We start from the raw sequence: 17,003 nt of genomic DNA, 5'->3' as shown, positions 1-17,003 counted from the left end.
CCTCAGCAGTCGCTTTTAAAATTTTGCTTTAAAAACTGAAACCTGGTCAGGAGTCAAAGTCACCCTTGAACAGTAAACTTGGATCCTGAATGCCCAGTTCTCCTTGTCAGTGTTCATCACCAGGCAGGCACCCAGGACCCTCAAGAGCCTCAGAGAATGTAATGTTCAAAGTAAATCTCCCTGCACGGATAGGACCTGGGGCCCTACAAGGTGAAGGGACTAGTCCTCAGACCCCTATCGCATTGGTGGTCAGCCAGGACAGTCCCTAGCTGTGCTGGGCACCCCCTCTCCAACACATATCCCAAATACAGGTAGCTCTCCGAGACCTCGAAAGACACATGATTCAAGATGACAACACCCAGCCAGGTTGACACAGTTCTGGATTTTATCCACAGTCATACAATCACAACTTATATATATATATTTGTATTTATATACCTTTAAATTACACAATCATGTACAAAACAGGTGCATTGCTGAGACCACAGCACTTCTCAGAGTTTCACAAGTGTTGGACTAATGGAGTCAGGAAGCCAGGGGCAGCAGAAGGCGGGCAGCAGGGCAGCCCTGGCTCCTTGCAGAGCCGGGCTGCAGAATGGTGGTTAACGGGGGACAAAACACATTACTCGCCGAGCCCTGCGGGGCGGCCCGTGCAGCATCGAGGGTGCGGGCAGGGGGCTACAGGAGGCAGTGGGCACGACAAGGGGCACGGCCCCCACGTTCTGTGTTGAGTGCCCTGACACCAGCACTGACAGGTGGGGCTGAGCCCCCAGAGCTCAGGGGGTCTTCCAGGTGGGAGACCCTCTCACTCTGGGGCCTAAGGAGCCTGGGAATTGAGAGAGCGATCCCAAACGGGGCTCAGAAGGATTGGGGTTTGAGTCCCTGCCCAGAGTGGGCAGCTAGAACGCTGAGGAAAACAGGGCCTGGCGCCCAGCCAGGGCCACGGCCCCTCCCCAGGTACTAGGAAGCCGCTGGCACAGACAGGGGGAGCCCAGGCCCCAAGGTACAGATGTGCCAGCTTCCTGACTTCCAAGGATAGGTGGTCAGGGACAGAGGCCCCCAAACCCTACTCCTGCCTGAAGAAGAGGCTGAAGGGGCTTTCGTTCTAGAGATGGGCGGGCTAAAGGGTTCTGAAATTTTGCTTAGGCTCCAAGGTGCCTAGGGCTGCATCAGAGGCCCAGAGAGCAGTGACAAGAAAGGGGGTTCTGGAGGAGGGGAGTTTGCCTATCCCTGGAGGTGCCATTGTCCCTACCCCCAACTCCCCTGGTCCCGAGGGAGGTCTGCCCCAGCTCAGACTCATGCCAGAATCTGCCAGGGTCCTCTGTGCCCCCATGAACAGGGTCAGGGCCTTGGGGCTGCGGTCTATAACCTCTTAATAGTGGGCTGTGAAGAGAAGCAGGGAACAAGAGGACTGAGAAGTGAGAGAGGGGCTGGGGTATCACACTGTCTTCACCTAGAGGCCCAGGGGGTGAGGTACTATGGGAGGGGCAAGGGTATCTACAGTTCTGTTGCTCAGAAGTTGCATCCACCGTTAGCAAGGCTCGCCTGCTGCTGTAGAAAAGTCTCAGGGCCTCACTGCAGAGGTCTGGGAGACTACCCTTCCAGCTAATCCCCCACCTCTTGGGGTCTGTTTCCCAAGCACCCCTGCTTCACTCCCATGGGAGAGGCTGGAACCTGGTATTAATATTCAGTAATCCAGCCCCACTCTCTTTCAACAACCACAGCAAACACTCCTGTTCTGGGCGAGCCCTGTCTCCTCCGGCCCCCAGGGGTCCTTTAACTGAGACCCTGGCTTAGACAGATGAGGGGGCTGCCAGCAGGGAGAATATGTTGCTCCAGAGGCTAGGAGTGAGGGGACAAGGAAAAAAGACATGGTGACTGTCCTGTACCTGAAGATCAAGGCTCTTCCCTCCTGACAAGCCCATGCCTCTCCTGATGGTCCCAGACTGGAAGCTCCCATGGGCCCATTGTGTCTTCTCTGGTAGGCCAGAGAAGAGGAGAAGGATGGGAGGCCATAGGCTTGGTTTCATGAAGGCTGGCTGAGCCCATTGATTCTCTGGTTTTAGATGGACATGGAGGGAAGGAAGGTAGGTGGGGGTGAGAAAGATGCCCTCCTCCCCAGGAAATGGGAGGAGGCTGCTACTGTTGCTGGCTTTGCCCTGGGCTTTGGGGCCCTACCCCTCTGTCTGAGGACTTTGGGGGGTTGGGGGTGGGGGGAGGTGTTCAAGGTCTCTAAAGGGAGTGGCTCTGAAGTGCTGACAGCTGGAAAGAAGGGCCCTACCAGGATCTTAGCCTCTCAGCCGAGATTAAGTATTGGGAGGGCTGAGGGCCTGCTTCCCCTGCTCCCTCCTAAACCCCAGTGACTCAGTCACCAACTCCATCTCACCCCTATTCATGTCTGTGGAGTCTAGGGACACCTGAAAACTGCTTTGGGAGAAGAGGGTGACCATTCCTACTCCAGCCCCAACAGTCTCGAGGCTAGGGAAAGGCTAGGGAAAGAAGGGCACTCCCCAGGACAGAGTGGAAGACTAAACACTGGGAGGCCCCCTTGTCCAGGGTGGGAGAGGAGGTCTCTGAAAATAGGGTGGTGGTGGAAGGGGAGCGGGGTGGGGCAGGAGGTCAGAAAACCAGGCCTAGGGAAGGCGGGGAGCAGGTGTTGGCAGCCTGGGATGGGGAGGGGAGGGGAGGGATGAGAGGGATAAGATGGGAGCACTGAGGCAGGATAGAAGGGTCCAGGAGACATCCCCCAGGGCTCCATACTCTTTGGTGGAATCTAAAGAGCAGATGTTGTGATGTCGCTGTTGGGCTAAATCCTAAGAGCCTCACCTACCCTGGGGCCATTACCCCAAGTTCCACCACACTGGCCTCCAGGAGACCCTGCAAATGCTCTGTCTCTGTATTTTTTGTTTTGTTCTGTTTTGACTTTTAAAAAAATAAAAGCTTGATCGGAAAATATGTCTGGAACTCTATGGCGAGGGTAGGGGACAAGAGTGGGAGGGGAGGCGGTGGGAGAGGACTGAGGGGTGGGTGAAGAGGGGCAGGGCAGCTAGATGGCCTCCACGTAGTTGGCGGGATAGAGGCCCAACTGCCCGCTGTCCAGCCGCCCGCGGCACCAACCCTGCTCGTCCTCCTCGCCCAGCTTGGTGAGCTCATCTCCTGAAAAGGGGACACAGAGAAACCCATTGACAGGAGCTCGTTGACACAGGCTCGGAGAGGGCCGCCCTCCCACCCCAACGCTGCTAGGTAAGCCCTCCAATATTATAATGCTGGGCCGACCCCCGAATCCTGTTTCGTTATTGCCCAAAGTCCCTCCTCCGCTCCGCCCCGGGGGACCAGCCCCAGCCACACCCCGACGCCCACGTGCCACCGCAAAACAGGCACCTAATCCGGGTCTCGGCCCCGCCCCCCGGCCCCGCCTCCAGCTTCATTTCCCTGTTGCGTCACTACTGGCTTCCCGGGCCCTCGGGCCCTGCCCCCACCCTATTCTCAGGTCCTGACTCCGTCCCTGGCACCCAGTTGCCACTCTCAGCCTGCGCTTGCCCTCTAATTCGAGTTTTGGACAGGGGGTGCGGGGGACATAAGTCGCTCTCCAGGTCTCAGACACGCCCTGCCCCCTGCCCAGCCAGCCGCATTCCCACGAATCCCGCATCCCCGCCCTCAGGCCCCGCCCACCGTACCAGCCTTGAAGCTGAGCTCATCCTGCTCCTGGCCGTCGTAGTCATACAGTGCCCGCACACGCACTCCTTTAGAGTCATCCTCGAAAGGGTTGGAGCCCCCGTTGGCCTCATTGCCCCCAAATGGGTTCCCGCTCTCGTCGTCCGACCACTCAGTAGCGTAAGGCTGGCCCCTGTCGTAGCTGCTAACGCTAAGAAGCAGAGAGAGGACCCAGCATGAACTGCCTCTCACCTCGTCCCTAGGGCTGCCCCCTCCTCCCAACCAGAGCCTTGGCCCCAAATTCCACCAAAGCTGGAGCAGGATGGGCCTTGTAAGAGGGATAGAGAGCCAGTGACCCTCACTAACAGCTCTTCAAACAGACGCGAGGCAGGGCTGTTAGCATTACTACTCAGCCCTTGAGAGAATGGGTGCTGAAGGGGACCCCAGAGAACATCTGACCCCTCATCTGAGATGGGCAGTACAATCTAGTGGTTAAAAGTGATGATTCTGGAACCAGACTCTTGGGCATCATACCCTGGCTCTGAGGGTTACTAACTAGCTGTGTGACTTTTGGCAGGTCACTTAACTTCTCTGGGTTTCAGGTTCTCAATATGTAAAATGGGATATTTACACATTTCTCAGAGTGCTGGAGGCTTCAATGAGTTCATATATGGAAAATACTTAGAACAGTGCCTGACACATAGCAGGAATTGGTGTTCCCAAAGTATTAGCTACCACTGTCTTTGAGAGGAGCATGAGATTGTTGTAATTTAGATATTTCTTTTCTGAATAAAATTCAGCTGCCCCAGTGTGTGGGCCCCCCTGGTCCCCAGGAAGCTCCATAGGAGGGACTCACCTGCCACGGTCTCCAGCCTGGGATGTGGACTCCACCACCCCAGTGGCATTGGTCAGCGCTACCCCCTCTGCCTTCTTGGGCTGTTTTTCCTTCTTGGTGGTGGTGTGAGGGAGGTCTGGGTTCCACTCCTGGTGGGTGCCATGGGAGCAATAAGGCTGGAGGCTGCTCCCTGAGTTCCCTTTCAGCATTTTCAGACTCCCCTTCCCCATCTCCACACATCCTCACCTCAAACTGGGGCCAATTCATGGGCATGCCAGGGCCACTGGTGCTGCGGAACCATCTGAGGTCTTCCTGGGCGTCAGCCCCCCGGATGGCCTGCTCCAACTCCCGGTACACATGGATATAGCTGTGCACAGGGGAGATGGGGAGGTGGGGGACAAGATGCACCGTGGCCCCTTCTCATCCTAGCTGAAGGCCTGAGCCCATTCAGGGGACCAGGGTGCTGGCATGCCTCCCAGCTAGGAATCAGACGGGCTTCCCAAGGAGCAATCTCTGTGGGCATGCCCAATGGGCACCCTTCTCCACCCCCACCTTAGCCACTCGCCTATCCATTGAAGCATGTTTCTTGAGTACGTAGTGTGCTCTGGCTTGCACCAGGGAAGCAACTGTGTTTGAAGAACTTCTCTCTTGGCCCCTGAAGCTCTGCCCTCCCCTTCTTGTCACTATAACACAGGGCCCAAGGTGCCTTGCACACCAGTTCTACCCTCTGCTGCCTGTGCCTGTGGCCCACCATGCTGCGATGCCCAGCTACCTGCTATTCTCAGCTAGGTTGAGATGACGTTTGATGTCCAGCAGCACCTCCTTGAGGAAGACCAGCCGCTTTTCCTCAAACTGCTGGCACTGTTCAAACACCTGTTCCATGCCCTCCATGTACTGAGGTGTGGTCTTGCCCACTTCATCCAGCACCTTCTCATACTTCTCCTGTGTCTGCAGGCATGAGGGGGAAGGGAGGGTGAGACCCAGGCCTGCAGCTGCCAGCCACCACCCACTCTGAGGGGCCCTCAGACCCCAGCCCAGCTGGCACCTTCTGCACATCCTGCTTGCACTTGTCCACTTTGTCTTGTAGCTTCTTCTGCTGCTCAGGTGTGACTGACTGCTCTGTCTTGCTATTCATTTCCCGTGTCATGGCCAGCTTCTCCTCTTTGCAGGCTAGATGGTAGGCCTTCTTGGCTGCCTCTAGCTGTGGGGAGAGGGAACAGGGGGCAAGCCTCCTGCTTGTGAGCACGAGCAAATGTGGTCACTTATCCCCTCCCACCTGCTGACTCCATCAGGAGCTGTGAGCACACAACCTAAAGAGGCAGAATAGATGCCAGCCCTAGATCCAGGTATTTGGGAGCAGTGCCCACCCATCTGTAGATGTTTCCCTGTATGGCACTGTTTGCTTCCCCTACAGACACTCCTGTCCAGCACAGCAGTGGATATTTCTTACTGGAAGGCAGTCCTGCTCCCTCATTGGCACGATCCCAGAGGGCAGTACAGTGCCCACCCCATCTGTAGACACCCCTCCCGAACTGATCAGGCTGGCCCTCTGAGCTCAGCCACCCACCCTCGCCCTATCTGTGGCAGCCGCCCACCAGGCACCTCCTTCATCTTCTTGGCCCAGGGCTTCTGGGCCTTGCGGAAGCCATCTTCAGCCTCTTTGGTTTCCTTGAAGCCACCCATGATCTGCTTGTGATAGGCGTCCTTCTGCCAGTTCTTGACCTTCTCCAGATCCTCGTTCAGCAAGTTGTTCTTCACCTCCTGGTGCAGTTCGCTCACCTTGTCTGCTTCGGTCATGATGGCACCCCAGGCCCGCTCCAGGCTGCCATACTGTGGGCCTGAGGAAATGGCCATGAGGCCACAAGGCCCTCTTTATCTCCTGCCCAGAGGCCCCCCTCACACCTGCTTTCTCTGAGGTTTTCCCCGCACATCCCATGACAGCAGAAATGCCATCCTCTGTTCTCCCTATGGTTTTATTCATTCCCCCAAGGCCTAAGTACAGCTAGCTGTCTCCTCTAGGAAGCCTTCTCTGACTGCTTCATCCTCACACACCTCAGCCTGCAGCCCTCACTGAATTCTTACACATCTGTCTCTGTGTCTACTCCCTAACTTCCTTGTCAGCTTGTGAGTCCTGTGGGGGTACACCTTGAATCTGTGAGCTGTCACAAGCCCAGCACAAGACCAGGCATACAGTAGGTACTCCAGTAATGTTGGCTGAATGTAAAACTGAAGAACCAACTGGTGACATACATCAGAAGTCCACTGGGACTAGACATTCCACAGTCATTTGTTTCTCTATATACTGGCATAAACTCTTTCCCAGGCACTGTGCTGCGTGGTACGGGTCCAGCCCTGGCCCTCATGGAGTTCACAGTGTAGTAGAAGAAAAGAAAAAAAAAAAAACATTAACCAATCCATGTAAACCTCAACTTGTTCTAGATTAAAGGAATTGTTCTAGATTAAAGGAATCTAGCAATTGTTCTAGATTAAAGGAATCTAGAGACATGACAACCTAATGCAATATCTGATTCTGGATTGGATCCTGGACCAGCCAACAATTGCTGTAATAAAATTTGCACATGGGCCATATTAAATGTCCTGAATTTGATAGCTAAACTATGTATGGTTACATAAGTAAACGCTCTTATCCATAGGTGATACATGAAGAATTTAGGGTGAAGAGGCGTGTCTCCAACTTAAACAGTTCTGAAAAATATGCATATAATATAGAGGTAGTGAGAAAACAAATGTGTTATAATCTTAACTGGTGAAACTGGGTGAAGGGTATATAGTTCTCTGTACTATTCTTGCAACTTTTCTCTGAGTTAAAATTATTTCAAAATAAAGCGTGTGTGTTTGTTTTTAATCCAACCTAAAATTACAGTAAACTGGAGTTGAAATGCAGGGAGGCCTGGCTTGGTCTGGGAGGGGAGGAGTGCAGGTGTGGGGACAGTGCCTGCAAAGACCCTATGGCTGGAGGCTGCAGGTGAACCCAGGTGGCTGGGCGCTGCCAGGACCCAGACAGTGCGGTTAGGGCGTAGGATGTGCGCACGGGGTGGGCATGGGGGGCACCTTTCTCGATGAGCTGGCGCCAGCGCTTGGCCCAATCGGTGAGCTGCTGCGCGTATGCCTTCTCGATCTTGGAACGCTCCTGCACGCAGTTCATTAGGTCGTTGCACAGGCGGTGCCCGTCATCGATACGCTTCACAGTCCGCTTGTAGTTCCCCACCTGGTGGCCAAGCAGCGAGCCTGACTCCCGCGGGCTCCCTGCCTTCCCGCCCCGAGCCACCGCCCCCCTCCCCTGCTTCCCACCCCGCCCCCACCCCTCCCGCCTCGCCCCGCCCCGCCCTGGCCACTGGGTCCTGCAGGGGGCGCCCGCGACAGCCATCCCAGCCGGCCTCCTCCGCCTCACCATTCCGAGGTAACGCACTGGGACTCGGGCCCTTTCAGAGGCCTTGGCATCCCCTGTCACACCCCACTGTTTATACACTCCCTCATCCCACTTTAAAACATAATTTCGTCGCTGCCACAAAATGCAGAATAATTTTTATAATTTGGACTTGGGCTAGAATGAATTATTCATTTTGTTCTTAAGAGCTAAATCTATTATATTTATATGGAGTCATATAAGTATTGAGTTGAGCTGCAGCTTCTTGACATATGTTTGTAGACATCTCATTAAACACTTATTAATTTAGGTTTGGAAGTTATCACTTTGGGTTTCATAAGCCAGCAGAAAAATTTTCTGGGTCTTAAGTATTTTGGGAGGCTCTGAAATACTGGCCTGTCTCCACCTCGATGTTGCTGTGGGTTCCCCCAACTCACTCCATTTCTCTGTGACCAGTGCTCCATCTTCTGCCCACTTCACAGGGTAGGGGCAGGGGGCTGCTATGACAGGCTGTGTAATCTGCAAAATGCTGCACCCGCCTGTGTGAAGTGCCAGGGTCTGAGCCAGGGACCCCAGAGTGGAGGGTCAGGAGGCGCCTGCTCCACATCATGGGAGCATTAAATGTCATGGGATCTCTCCAGAGGCAGCTGTGGGGCAGAGGGGCTCCAGGTTCAGTGTGCGGTAGCAGCCGCTTCTTGGCAACCACTGCTTGTTCGATACCAAGGGATTTGGGGGGGACCTGAGGGGATGGGGAGCAAGGCCTGATGTCACGGGGCAGATGGGAACCTGGTCTCCACACGGCCAGGCTGCCTGGTCCCCAAGACCTGGGGAGCATCAGAACCTCACCTCCCAGAAGCTGTCAGTGGTCTCCTCCGGAGCTAGCGAGGCCTCATCGTAGGAGCCAGACATGGTGTGGCCGTCGGGAGATGGACAGGTGCGGAGCAGCAGTCAGCAGGCTGGGCTGTTCATGCGCTGGGAGGGCAGGAAAGAGATTCCTGGAGATGAGGGACCTGTCTCACATGCCCCCTTCCAGGCCTGCAGCCCCAACTTGCTATAGAAATGAGGGCTCCACAGACCTGGGCCTTGCATTGGGATGGGTACTTCCTGCTCAGGGACCGACTCACCATTCTGAGGGCAACATCATGTCATCCTGTAGCATTCCTCATGCCTCCCCATCTCTCTTCCATGAGCCCTTTCTCCATCTCTTTTCCCTCCCATCTACCCCAAATCCATCCTCCAGCTCCAGTGTGAACACCTCTTACCCTGACCACCAGAACCCTGGTGTCCACCCCTGTTTTGCGTTCTTGGACTCAGAGCTAAAAGTTGGGGCCACACAACTGAATATTTGCATTATGTAAATCTGTGGTTTGCTTCGTAGACATACAGGTCCTCAAAGCCAGCAATCAGGCTTATCTCTGTGCATGTCCTGCACCCCATCCCTAGGACAAGGCATCCTGTAGGGCCCACTAGAGCTCATTAAACCCCAGGTAGCTTCTCAATCTGCCCCCCTCGGCACCACCCATCTTGACCCATGTGGATCTTTGCACTGGGTCCAACACCCACCTAAGCTCTCTACCCCCACCCCAACCAATGCAGAACCTCTGGTCTCAGCCCCTAAATCCTCTCCAAACCCCCCACATGGAGTCTGGACCCTTGACCGGAGCCCCCTGGGAAGCTGGCTGCAGGTCTCTTCCTGCCCTCCAGCCAGGCTGAGCGTCTCCTCAGTTCTCTGGGCTGCTGGGCCCTGTCGATGTCCTTTTGGCTGCCCTGGTGCCCAGCCTCAAAGGCCTTTATTAGCAGCTTCCATGTCTCCTAAGAGTCCTGGACATGGAACTTCCTGGCTCACAGGTCAGACCGCTGCAATCCGTGTGAGCAGGGGCAGCTGTGTGTGGCCTGGATCTGTCAGCCAGCATCACGCTGTCCAATCTAGGTCGAGTGCTGCCCCAGGGCTGGGGCAGGCACTACCCTACTCCCATCCCCCACACAGGACTCACTGCCACCCCAGGCGAGAATGGCTCAGTCATCAGAAGACAGGACCCAGAGGGCCAGCGGCCTGGACTTCAAAGGGGCTACCAGCCTCAGTGGGGAACACCTCCCTGCCTCTGCAGCCTTGGGGACTGTGAACCCTGATCACTGAGCACACTGGCAGAGTGCTGGCCTCTCCAAGATTCAGCTGGCCCTCAGGCTCAAGGAAGGTAGACGAACACATGAGGGTCCTGGGACAAGGATGTGCCTCCCTCCTCTGGCTTCAGCCTCCCTATCTGTCTAGGGTCAGTGCCCTTTTCCCAGTTAATAACATAGTATTGCCTCCTTGCAGCTCTCAGGCACTAGATATATTTTGTTCCTTTCCCCTTAGCAAAAACATAAAAAGGCAAACTTTCCCATAAACTCATGCACAGTGGGAATGGGTGAGAGGGAGGGCAGCTGGATTTCATCAAGGGGCAAAGAAATGAGTCCGAATTTTTTTCTTCTTAATTGGGCACTTTTCACTTATATAGCAGTATTTGCTTCATAAAGAAAACTTTGATTTAGATATGGAGAAGTAAAAGGCAGCAATACTTAGGACTTTCAGCCAGGTTAGGTGAGTGTCCCTGGGTCCAAGGCCATCTAGAACCCTTGAAGTCACACAGAACTCTGTTCTTGGGGATCTGCACAGTGTGCAGCGTCATCAGGCTGGTGGTAGGGGCCGGAGCGGGATGGAGGGGAGGGACATTCCCTTATGGGAGTGAAGGTAGTGGGGAAGTGACTTGACACAACCTTGGTGGGGTCAACTTGGTGTCCCCGTCTCACCATCACAGAGGCATACATCCCTCGTCCAGGAGCATCGTGTGGGCAAACTGATGCTGCCCGATTGGATTCACTGCAGCACGACCTGTAAAAGCTGAAGGCCGGAAAGAACCCAGATGCCTGTCCAGGGGGCTGGTTAAGTCAGTTGTGGTACAAGCCTGCAGAGGAATGTCCTGGTCCTGAATGACCCTCCCCAAGCCACGTCACTAATGCCAAAGGAGCAAGGTGCAGAATGGTGTGGCTGACGATGCCCCTGCTTGTATGGGGGGAAATATATAAATGGAAACTATTTTTTGAAACATAGTAACAGTGGTTACATTTGAGGAACAGGGTGGCCAGGGGATGGGGTGGGAGATGTTCTGTAGGTGCTCCTTTTAGGCCTTTTAAATTTGCCTTGTATGCTGAAGTTGCATATATTTTTTTAAAACCCTCCAGTCTGTGTTGGAGGAGAGCGGAGGGAGCTGGGAGCCAGGACCAAGGGCGCACTCAAAGCATGGAGGGAGGAGACAGTGCAGCTAAAACCTGGCATCTGAGGCCAGAAGGGAAGTCAGGATGGCAGAGACCACTGTCCACCCTATCTAGACCCAGGCACACTGAGACTTGCTGTGTAGGCAGCTGTTGGGTGCCCCGGGCTCCCAGCTGAAGTAACATGTATCGTAGAAATAACTCTAGCCTTGGGGTCCCTGCTCTGTTACCAAACTTGATGTGTGAACTTGAACAAGTCGCATGGCCTCGCTGGGCCTTGCCATGAAATGAGGATGATACATCCAACTTAAGGATTAGGTGAGATGGCAAGGGTCTAGCCCACTCCAGGCCCAGGCTAGACCTGCACACAGGAGGATCAGGGAGACCTGCAGACAGGGTTGGGGAGGAGGTACAGGAGGGGGCATGTGGGCCCCCAGGCACCACATGGCCAGATACCACATCACACCTGCCCCTGCCTCAAACCCCCACCCTGGTGGAAGGCTTAACTCTTACCAAATGCCATATCCTTCCTGAATGGCGATCAGTAGTAGCTGCCATCACTGAAAACACTGCATCTCAGAGTCAGGAAGCCGGAGTGGCCGGCATCTGCCATTCCCCACAGGCAGGCCCAATACGCTCTTAGCTTTCCTCAACCCATCAAATGGGCAAAATGCCCATCTGATTTTTTGTGGCCCTGAAAGCCTTTTATCATCAGTAGTAATAGTTGGCATTTATGGAACACATCCTTGGTGCCAGGGACAGTTCACATGCCTTAACTCATCTAATCCTCACGACAACCACACAGGCAGGTGAGATTCTCACCCCCGCACTGTTAGACGAGACGGGAGCCCAGAGGCTGAGACACGACTGTGAAAGAGCTTGTCAGCTCTCACTATTGATTTGTCACCATCGCTGTTGTAGTCCCATTTCAGCATGGGCTCTTTTTGTGGAGCCAGGGAAGGTGCCAGGCTTTCTCACCATGAGGTTGGTGAAGCCCTAGAACGCAGAATGGGGGCCTGGGGCTCTGGCTCCAGCTCTATGGCCTGCCAGTGAGAACTTGGCCAAGTTCAACAAGGGGGTCTCAGTTTTCAAGCTCATATTATGGAAAACAATATGTGAGTTTATTTTGAAGATCAAGTGATAAAAGCTCTTTTTGTAAAAACACAGACCACTATGGAAATGTGAAGTTGTCATGCTGGCCTGGACCTTTCCTTTAGGGAGAAAGAAAGGAGCCCCAGAGTAAAAGGGTCCTCCTTAGGACCCAAGCCTAATGCCGGCTGCCTCTAAGGGACCCTGGAGGGCAGGAGCCTTGGTCATTTTCCATCTACTCCTGGCTTGAAGGAACAGAGGAATTAAGAGGATGAGCCCAAACAGGACAGGCCTGGTGTGGACAGCACTGTGGATTCCTATGTCATTAGTCACCCCAGCTCCTCTTTCTCCTCCCACCCCACACCCAGCCCATCACCAGATCCTGGGCTCTACTTTCAACTACCCTGGTCCCTTAGCTCCCTGAAGTAGCCTCTTCACTGGTCTTCCTGCCTCTGACCTTGTTTCTCTTTCTCTCTCTCTCTCTCTCTCTCTCTCTCTCTCTCTCTCTCTCTCTCTCTCTCTCTCTCTCTCTCTCTCTCTCTCTCTCTCTCTCTCTCTCTCTCTCATACACACACCCACCTCCCTGGAGGCATAGCAGCCAGAGGGAGATTGGTAAAACCTGTCAGATCCCACCGCTGCCCTACTCAGAATCCCCCTGTGACTCCCCATTTCCTGAGTTAAAGTTCAATTCCTTGCCAAGAAGCCCTGCATAACCTGCTGTCTCACCCCTCACCCCTCACCCCTCCGCGCTTACCTTCCACTGCTCTCACTGTCCTCCAGCTCCACTGACTTCCTTACGGTTCTAACCCGGGGCCTTTGCGCCTGTAGGAATAGTCGCCCCCCCCCACCCCCCAGATTTCCAGGTCTGCTCAAATGTCATGACTTCCCTCCACTTAAACTTGAAGCTCTGTTTCCGCCCCCAGTACTCCCCGCCACCTTCTCCCTTTCCTCAGTCTATTATTCTTCACAGCACTTGTCACCATCTGACAGGCCGCCAGTGTCAGAATACTCATCATGTTTAGTGTCTTCCTCTCACACTAGAATATCAACTCTGTAAGGCCAGTGATTTTGTCTGCCTGGTTCTCTGCTCTATTTCCAGGATCCAGAGCAATGCCTTGCACATAGTAAGTGCACAATACATTTTTGTTCAATGAATAAATGAACAAGGCCTTCTGGAATATTCATTCATTAAATATAGAAGCACTGAATTTTGTACCCCAGAGCCAAACAGTCACCCATACACAGTAGGCATTAAATAAATGTCGATAATGAGGGTAACACAGATCCTACCCGTCCTGTTTCCAGGCCTCCTACTTCTCCTGGCATCCCCTTTCCCACCTCTTGGCCAGTCCCCAGGGTCCATTTCCAGGGACTCTTTCTCCCTGACCCCCCCAGGACAACTCTGCCCTCCGGATGGGGCTTCCCTATTCAGGGATCCTACAGGACACAGACAGAAAAGGTATCAACGACCTCATCTGTTACATTAGTCCCCTCTTCACTCTTCCTTTAGAGCAACTACAACAACTATTTTTAAGTACCTACCATGTTCCAGACTCTTCATATACTTTATTTCTAATCCTCGCAGCAACCCACTGAGATGGGCAGAGATTTCTCCATCTTCTCTGAGACTCAGAGAGGTTAAATAACTTGTCCAAGGTCACACAGCAGGGAGGAGGCAGAGCCAGATTCTTAAGTCCTTCCTCTGCTAGCTTCAGAGCCAGCACTCTGTGGGAATCACCCCAGCCCTCCTGGCCTAAGGGGACCAGTTCAGCTCAAACTGAGGCAGGGCCATAGGAAGTCAGAGCTGCCTCCCCCTCACCCAGAGTGGGTGTCAGGCCCCACAAACATTCCCAGAAGCTCCTCCACTCCTCACCTCACCCAGAGATGGGGCCACACAAGGACTCTTACCAGCTTCTGCTGGGGCTTCGTATGCAACAAGAAGGATCCATGCTCACTCCAGCTTCTGCTCCTTTGTTCACCCGTTCCCTGCTGCCTAGGATGCACGCTGTCCTCCCTCCCATCACCTACCTCTTCCCAGAATAACCCTCCTCCCCTTTGAAAACAAGCTCAGTCCCTGAATACCCCAATGTTTGCCTATCTCACCCCTACACCCTGGTGCAGCTCCTAGTCACACCCTGCCACAAACCATGTCTTGCTGGTTCAGAGTGGCAACCTACTCTCCCAACAAGCCCAGTAACTCCCACCAGATTGTCACTACGAGCACTGCCCCTGGGGCCAAACAGAAGAACTGAGTTCAAATCCCAGCTTTGCCACTTGTTGGCTGTGTGACTTTGGCAAGTTGCTTGAACTTGCTGTGTCTGTTTCATCCGCAAATGGCGGTGATGATAACTACCTACTCCGTGGACTTGGTGTGAGGATGAAATGAGTACCTGGTGCTCAGGAAGCACTATTTAAACAACAACAACAACTACTACTATTATTATCGTTATCATCATCATCATCATCATCATTATTACAGCGATTATCATCCATGCTTCTCACAGCTGCACAACTTTCAAAACAGGAGACTCTCATCTCTCTGGATGATGTCACACTCCCTTTTCCTTTCTGTGCCTAACACCCCAGCAGATCTTTGCTTTGGATTGAATTGTGCCCCCCCACCCCCCCCACACACAAATTCATATGTTGATGCCCTACCTCCCAATGTTACTGTATTTGGACTTTCAGGAGGTAAGTGAGGTCATAAGGATGAGGCCTTAATCCAACGGGATTGGTGTCCTTATCAGAAGAAGAGGAGAGAGATCTCTCACTCTCCATGTGCATGCACTGAGGTAAGACCACATCAGGACACAGAGGGAACTCAGCCATCTGTAAGCCAGGAAGAGAGGCCTCACCAGGAACCCAACAGACTGCCGCCATGATCTTGGACTTCCAGCCTCCAGAATCTTGAGAAATAAGTATCTGTTGTTTAAGCCACCTAGCCTATGATATTTTGTTCTGGCTGTTCGAGCTGACCAAGACACCCTTCGGTGACTGTTGGGCTTTACCTGGGACCCCTCTCTAGGTCTCCTGTGAAAAGAAGATCCCAGGCCAAGCTTCCTCTGGCCTTCTCTTTGGGTTTAAACATCAGGCATCTTGATCTTCATCTGCTCAGAGGTAAAGTCCCAGGGCCATCCCCAAGGGGCCTCCCTTCAGAAATGATGAATCTCTAGGGGGTGGGGTGGGGGGAGGAAGACAACAGAAACACGAACAGGGGGACAGAGCGAGCCAGAGCCAAATCTCACCCAGAGAGGCCCCAGCACAGGGGCCCAGGTGGGCTTGTCGTAGCTTGGAAGGGTTTAAAGGCACTCTACCTCAGTCCTGCTGGCTGGCCTCTCCCCTTTTCTTCCTAACCCATTCCTTGGACTTTGATCTTTGGCCCTTTACCTTCCCTATCCTCTCCCTTCTTCCTCCAGCCCCACCAGACACAGGCCCTCTCTCTTTCCTCTAGAAAATCATCCCAAAGGCAGCCCCTACACAACCCTGCTCCCAGGCCAAGTGGAGGAGGCAAAATCCCATTCGGCCTCTAGAGAGCCTCTAAGATGGCTCAGCAGGGAATAGATCGGCCCTCCCTGCATGGAGTATATACTCTAATACAGGCAGAAAGCCAAGAAGTGAAAAAATATCACCTTGTTAGACAGTGACAACAGTTAAGGGGAAAATCAGGCAGGGTAAGAGGGTTCCAGTCTCAAGCAATGATGGCAGAAGTTGGGGTATACACAGCTCCCTACCCTCCTGATGGCCAAGTCTGAGGTGTTTCCCACACTGGTTCCCAGAGGTGCTCCTCGGGACTGATCCCTAGTTGCCCGCAGTGGGAAATGGCTTGACAAAACACCCTACCTATTTCACCTCCACACCCTCAGTGTCTCCGGAGACCCTCCTCCCAAATGAACTACCCTAATCGGATCCTTGTCTCAAGCTCGGCTTCTGCGGGGAGCTCGAACTGAGCCACCACAGATGGGGAGGCAGGAGTGGAAGCTGGCAGGAAGACAGGCCCCGTCTTCTCTGCTCTGGGTGCATCTCTTTCCTCGAGACTAGTCATCCCACACTTGGCTCCTCTGCGGATGTCTGTCCTGTCCTGAGCCCTGTGCATCTGTGGCCTCCTGGAGGGCGGGGGCCAGGTCTGGTCGCTCTGTGGGCAATGCTTCTGGTGGGTGTGGAGCAGGCTTTTCCACAGAACTGTGAGATGGAGTCTGACCAGGCCCCTTCCTGGTCAGCAGCACTGAGAATGAGATATATACGGCTCACTCTCCTCCCCTTCCTGGCCAGAGAGAGCTGTCCTGGCCATGGCTTGAGCAGAAAAAGGCAAGAAGGATGGACCCAGTCCATGCAGGACATCCTGCCAAACTCGATGCCTCCAGGGCAACTGCCCAGCCACAGGGGCATTAGATCCCTTCCCCTTGAGGGCTGAATTGCAGGGCCCCTCTTATAGCATGGAGGCAGAGGCCGGTAGCCGAGGCAGAGACTCCTGGCTTTAAACTGCAGACCTGATCCTTACGGTGCAGCCCTGGGCCAAAGCAGTGAGCAAGACAGAAAACTCCCTGCCCTTGTGGAGCTGACATTCCAAAGGGGCTAAACAGACAAGAAACCAGATGAATAAGTAAATGATCAAATGTATTAGAAGGTGACAAGGGATGTGGAGAAGAATGAGACAGGGAAGAGGACAGGGAGGGATGGTGGGGGTTAGGAGTGAGGCTATTTTACACAGGATGGTCAGAGATGGCCATTCTCAGAAAGTGACATTTCAGCAAAGACCCGAAGGGAGGGAGGGAGGGAGTCATGCAG

The 17,003-nt window shown here is 53.8% G+C and overlaps 1 protein-coding gene across 3 annotated transcripts in view; it reads right to left on the bottom strand.

The window, feature by feature from the left end:
- Positions 1–444: 444 nt before the first annotated feature.
- PACSIN1 (protein kinase C and casein kinase substrate in neurons 1) overlaps positions 445–17,003 on the bottom strand; it is a 55,026-nt gene continuing 38,467 nt past the window's right edge. For 2 of the 3 annotated variants that reach the window (XM_016146949.2, XM_016146948.2), the window contains exons 2-10: positions 8,724–8,849; positions 7,562–7,718; positions 6,092–6,327; positions 5,535–5,690; positions 5,262–5,437; positions 4,736–4,856; positions 4,511–4,638; positions 3,678–3,865; positions 445–3,156 (exon numbers count right to left, since the gene is read on the bottom strand). In XM_016146949.2, coding sequence (XP_016002435.1) covers positions 3,047–3,156; positions 3,678–3,865; positions 4,511–4,638; positions 4,736–4,856; positions 5,262–5,437; positions 5,535–5,690; positions 6,092–6,327; positions 7,562–7,718; positions 8,724–8,786 — 1,335 coding nt within the window. In that variant the 5' untranslated portion in view covers positions 8,787–8,849 and the 3' untranslated portion in view covers positions 445–3,046. The remainder of the gene's footprint in view (positions 3,157–3,677; positions 3,866–4,510; positions 4,639–4,735; positions 4,857–5,261; positions 5,438–5,534; positions 5,691–6,091; positions 6,328–7,561; positions 7,719–8,723; positions 8,850–17,003) is intronic. The other variant, XM_016146947.2, reaches the window with a different exon arrangement.

This window comes from Rousettus aegyptiacus, unplaced genomic scaffold, assembly GCF_014176215.1.
Source record: "Rousettus aegyptiacus isolate mRouAeg1 unplaced genomic scaffold, mRouAeg1.p scaffold_m13_p_1, whole genome shotgun sequence".
NCBI lineage: Eukaryota > Metazoa > Chordata > Mammalia > Chiroptera > Pteropodidae > Rousettus > Rousettus aegyptiacus.
Note: the sequence above shows the minus strand (reverse complement) of the source record. Positions and strands in the feature narration are given on the sequence as shown.